Consider the following 5,557-nt stretch of genomic DNA (forward strand, 5'->3'; position numbering starts at 1 on the left):
TTAACCGCACCCGATTGTCCTCTTTTTATTTACTATATTTTTCTCCGCGTACCCTTCTCTCTTCTGTGCTCCAAATCCTTTTCTTTGCACGTCAAGTTGTTTTTGGATTTTGGGTATGTCAAACAACGAGGGCCCTCCACTCCATGGAGTAAAAATCTCAGCTGGTGACTGGACCAAATGTTCTAAAAATCAAACCAACAAAAGCAATTGGTGCTTTCTTGGACCTTAATTTCTTTTCCTTTGTCAATAAGCAGCTGTAGTTTTTTGGTGTTTCGAGTCCGGCGGAAACACGGTGAGTGCATAGTACGTTGATAATAGAAGACAGAGGTGGAGATCAGTCTTGTGCGATACGGAATTGAAGGGAAGTACTCGAGCTAGCTCAGCCAATAATAATCGCAGGAACATGAACGGGCTAACAATTATTTAAACGATAGATAATAGATGTCACAGATAACGATGGGATGCGATGTGTATAAAACCACCTGCTTAAACTTATAATATATATGAATGCGTGAATTTAAAATTACGAAGATAGAACTGGAATGGGGACCCAACAACACAGGACAAGTCCTTACAGACATATCATGTATGAATGATGATGAAACAGCAGCCATATGACGAATCTCTTTCCGGTGTAAAGAGATTGTGTGGTGTATGAATGCATGGAGTGGACCGATGATGAACAATGCCGGTCCATTGTAAAATTGTCTCATAGTACTTTGGAATCCCTTTTCTTTACTTTTCTTTTTTTAAAATTCTTTTCATGGATGATTTATATTGGTGTGTGTATATGGCTAGCGATCGATTGCTTCAGATTCACAGTGAATGTTGCAGCTGAAGGGTTTTGTGCTTTGCTTCTTGTCTGATGCCCCTTCGCAGTTCCCATGTGCAACTTGCTTGCACCCGAAACAGGGAAACCAACCACTACTAGGGTTTTACTCTTTTTACCCTGCCTATGTTTCTAACCTCAAAGTCGCAGATGTGGGCCCACGGGACTCCTCTCGTTGAGTATTTAATTGACAGCAGTCAAAGTCGCGGGGCGTTACACACATTGTCTAGTCGATCAACGTTACAAAAATCACGACTGGCCGATTTTTCTCTTCACATCTCTCGTTCGTTGCTTAAATGAAACACGACGCCAGAAGTTTGATTAAGAACCAGTTATTATTTCCACATCGCGGGTATATATGAAGAGACAGCCTTGTTGTCTTGGGGGTGCATCGAGAAAAAGAGTGACAAAATGCGAGGCATAGTTGGAAGTAAGCTCAACCTGTGTTTCTCAAAGATGATGCGACCATTTTCACCTGAATCTCCTCCGAATTCCACCAGCCTTAACTCAGGGTCATCCCCAGATGACCACCCCTCCTCGTCGTCCTCGTCCTCGATTTTGGTAAAGAACTTCAATTCGCTCTACGATCACACCTTTGACCCTTACGAGCCCGAAGCCGAACCCGCTGACTTGGCCACCGCTTTTGCCTCCGAACGATTCTTCTTCTCGTCTCCTGGTCGCTCCAACTCTATCATCCAATTGCCGTCATCGCCATCAGCCCCTGAAAGCCCCCATACCAACAAGCTCTTCACAAACAGCGTGGCCGTGCCGACGTACTCGCCTGACCCTTATATGGACTTCCGACGATCTATGCAGGAGATGGTGGAGGCGCGTCCCGAGCTGATGGATGTCAAGTCCAAATGGGAAATGTTACAGGAGCTTCTCCTTTGCTATCTCGCTCTGAATCCACGGACCACCCACAAGTTCATCGTGGGCGCTTTTGCAGATCTTCTTGTCACCCTCACGTTTCCGCCGCAGGAGGCGGCCGCCGGCGGTGAGGGATGTTAGATTAGATTATTGTTCATACATGTCTACTGAAATTAATGAAAATGGAACGTGGGTGCCAGATAATGATTGTCCAATCTGCTTCCCGTTATTTTTCATGTGGGGAACCTCAAAATTGGTCCCCTCGCCCCCATCCATCCGTTGTTGTCATCTCAAACTCTTGTGCTCCTTCACTTCCATTTTCTTTTTCTTAAACTCCTTCTGTTCTGGTCAGGCTTTCAATTTGAGGCTGGGTTACTCCTATATCTCGGTTGATCGCTTGTGATAATTCTCACCTTCTTATCCGTAGAAAGTAAAGGCAAGCTTGAATTGTTTTATAAGTGATTTAATTATGAACTGATTAAAATGAGCATGTCAAAACTTTCATCGGTGTTGCTATTATCTACATGGCTGAAGATAGGAAATTCTGGGTGCGACTCTGGTTTCTTCTCAAGATCTTGACTTGTGATTATTAAAATCCTCAGATTCTTCATTAAAAATGTAAAGCTTTCAGAATAGGCTTCTATTAATTGGCTGGGTTTATTTATTTAGTTTGTAGACGGTAGTGAAATTATGAACAGACAAGAACAAGCCTATCACTTACTCTGCTTTTGAATGCTCAGAATCGTTGCATCGAGACAATGGATAGCTAGCAAAAAGCCAGATACAGAACAATAATATAATCACTGGCAGACGTAGACAGAATCGGGGAATCTCAAATTTGTCTCCTTTTATTCTATTTAATATAATCGGATGAGTGGGTCTAAGCCATGCACAAGATTCAGTCAAGTGTGTCCTTTTTTCTCTTCCGTCCTAAAAGATTCAGTCACTGAAAATTGCCTTTGTTACTTGAATTTCCTGTGAATACAGTGGCAGCATGTGGAAGGAGTTAAATCAGCTCTAAGGACTTGTATGTATTAAAAGAAAATTTCTGTTTTTATTTAAGTTACGATCTACATTTATGTTTTCATATTTCATGCTGTGCTTTCTAGAGTGTATTGACTTTTTCGCATTCGCATATATGCCCAGAGTTGAATTAACAAACGTTGATTTATGAGATGCAATTTGTCGGCGTTATTATTATCATTATTACTAACCCATAATAACCAGAGAATTTCAAACAGGAGCAGCTGAGTTATCGACAATAAAACCGTCGAATGATATCTGTGCTGAGCAATATACTTATAACATGTCTTTAGTCTGATTATTTTTTAAGCTTAGGCTTACCTCTTGTAATTCAAAAAAAAAAAAAAAAGAGAGCCGTGGAATAGGGGCCGGTTATATGGGAAAAGAAGGCCCTTAACAAGATGAATAAATGAGCCATACTTACATCCATTGTGCCTTAATTAAATAATTATCATTTTGCCATGTTGGAACGCTCAAGAAATTTAATCCAAATTTATGCTCTTTTAGTATTGTAAGTTGTAACAGAATATTAAGTGACAAATCACCCCCAAAAATTATAATTACGTTTGAAACGGAGTTGATTTTGTTTTGCAAGTTAACAGAATTCATCAAAGAAGGGACTTGATCAAAGATTAATTTTAAATGGAGAGTCAAGATCAACGGTTATCATGGAGAGAGATGGGCTAGCTGCCCATCACGCGTTGCCCCCCTGGCAAGGAATCTGATAAAAATTGCTCTTTAAAGTTTGGACGATGTTGATCTCCAACACCTTATTCATTTATACTGGGAATTCTTATTTTTTATAGAAAAACAAGAGGTGGATAATAAAAAGAAGGGTTAAGAGTTAAAAATATCCCCCAAATATATATGAAGAGTTGCAAATCATCATAAATTCAACTATGTGTTATTTATATCCCTTAACCATTGTTTTGAAAACTGGACCGGACCGAACGATCGGACCGTCGACCGGTCTGGTTCATAAGAAAAAACTGTTTTAGGAGTTGACCTGGGTTGATCCATTTTAAATCGGAAACTAGAATCAAGTTGGGAACCGGATCCGATTTTTAAAAACCGGACTGTTCAAATTTTTTTATTTTTATCAAATTTTTTAAAAAAATAACTAATTTTTTTAATTATTTAATATTATGCTGTATCATGTGGCTTGTTAAATAATGATAAATTTAAAAAATTTGATTTTTTAAAGTTAAATAGCAATTTCATATGTATTTTTTATATTTAAATTATTATATACATATATAATTTTTTTAAATTTAATTATTACATAACCGGTTGGCCCGGTTGACCCATACGAACCGTGAACCGTTGACTTTTTCGGTTCAATATTCGGTTCAGTTTTAAAAACATTACCCTTAACTTTAAAAAATCGCTGCTCTTTTACATTGACGTAATAGATCTATTATGTGGGTCCCATATATTATTTTTTATTTTTTATTATAAAATATTTGCTTGTTGGTCCCACATAACTTTTTTTATATTTTTTCCTCCTCCTTCTCCACATTCTCTCTCCCCTCCGCACACACATCTTTAGCAAAAACAAAGCATGCTCTCTGTCTGCACTCTCCCCCTGTCTCTTCCCTCTCTCCTCCCCTACTCTCTTCTTCATTTCTACCATAATTACCTCTTTCTCAAGCTTTCTCTCTCCTATTAGGAGTCCTCTGCCTTGCAAGCATGCTCTCTCTCTCGTGACACACACAGAGAGAGTTTTGGTTTTGGAGGGAGGTGGTGGAGCAAAAGGGGAGTCAGATGAGGCCACAAGGGAGAGAAGGGGGGAGAGAGCGTGCATGCATGTCTAGCCTATCCAAAATAGTCATTGGAGCTATCATGGCATCAACGAGGATGATGACTAGAGGGAGGAGGGAGAGGACGAGAAGAAGGGAGAGAGAGTGCAGAAGGAGATTGAATAAAGGGGAGGGAGGGAGAGGAAAAAGAGGAAGAGGGAGTAAGAGAGATGTTGTCTGAACCACGAACAAGACGTGGCTCGTTGAGGATGGCCTTGTAGTTGAAGTATGCGAGGCCATCAACGTTGCACTAGTTCCAGATGCATTTGAGGAGGTCAATGAAGGAGGGGCTGTGAGAGATGAGGTGATGCCAAACCTGTGGCTAAGATGGGGGAGAGAGAGACTGTAAAGAAGAGAGAGAAACTATATAGAGGAAGGGAAAAAGAAAGAGGAGGGGGAGAAATGGGAGGGAGGAGGAAGGGAGAGAAATTTTTTAAATTATTAAAAAATATAAAAAAACTTGGGAGGCCCCATAATGCAATATTTTATAATAAATAAATATTAAAAAATTTTAATGTGGGGACGACTAATAGAGGAATTAATGATAAAAAGGGCAGGGTGAAAGTTTTAAAAATCTTATTGATTAAGGAATATAAATGACTTATAATTGAATTTAAGATTATTTATGATCCTTTGTGTGCACTTCAGGAACATTTTTGACTCTTATCCCTAAAAAGAATATTAGCTAGATTCACAACAGAATTATCATCATGCTTGAATTCAACTTATAAAGATGCCTAGAGTAAGGTTGACTTTGCCCAGCTTCCTATATCAACAACTCCATTTTAAGATACAATTATCTACAAAACAACTTTGTATTACCTCTGTCCTAAATTGCATTGCCGAATGCCATATGTTAACCAAACCCTATTACCCCCTCCAAATTTTTTGAAGGGAACCAAAAAAAAAATCCATACTCTGGCGTTGCAAAGTTGCAAATGGATCAAAGAAATCAACTAGCTTTGTTTGATAAAACCATCACTTTAGTACCACCAGTAGAAGCATAATGATGATTCATGTAGGGACAGAGCCAAAAATT

The 5,557-nt window shown here is 39.2% G+C and overlaps 1 protein-coding gene across 2 annotated transcripts; it reads left to right on the forward strand.

Annotated features, from left to right (window-relative positions):
• The first annotated feature begins 899 nt into the window (after positions 1–899).
• LOC129307386 (transcription repressor OFP12-like) lies at positions 900–2,712 on the forward strand. 2 transcript variants are annotated; one of them, XM_054948325.1, is made up of 2 exons: positions 900–1,823; positions 2,684–2,712. In XM_054948325.1, the coding sequence occupies exons 1-2, from the start codon at positions 1,241–1,243 to the stop codon at positions 2,704–2,706; spliced, it is 606 nt and encodes a 201-aa protein (XP_054804300.1). In that variant the 5' UTR covers positions 900–1,240; the 3' UTR covers positions 2,707–2,712. The 2 variants fall into 2 exon arrangements, with proteins under 2 accessions (XP_054804300.1, XP_054804299.1); XM_054948324.1 differs by lacking the exon at positions 2,684–2,712 and adding an exon at positions 2,437–2,673.
• Positions 2,713–5,557: the final 2,845 nt, after the last annotated feature.

Source organism: Prosopis cineraria, unplaced genomic scaffold, assembly GCF_029017545.1.
Source record: "Prosopis cineraria cultivar Desert tree isolate PC_DT_omini unplaced genomic scaffold, ASM2901754v1 PC3, whole genome shotgun sequence".
NCBI lineage: Eukaryota > Viridiplantae > Streptophyta > Magnoliopsida > Fabales > Fabaceae > Prosopis > Prosopis cineraria.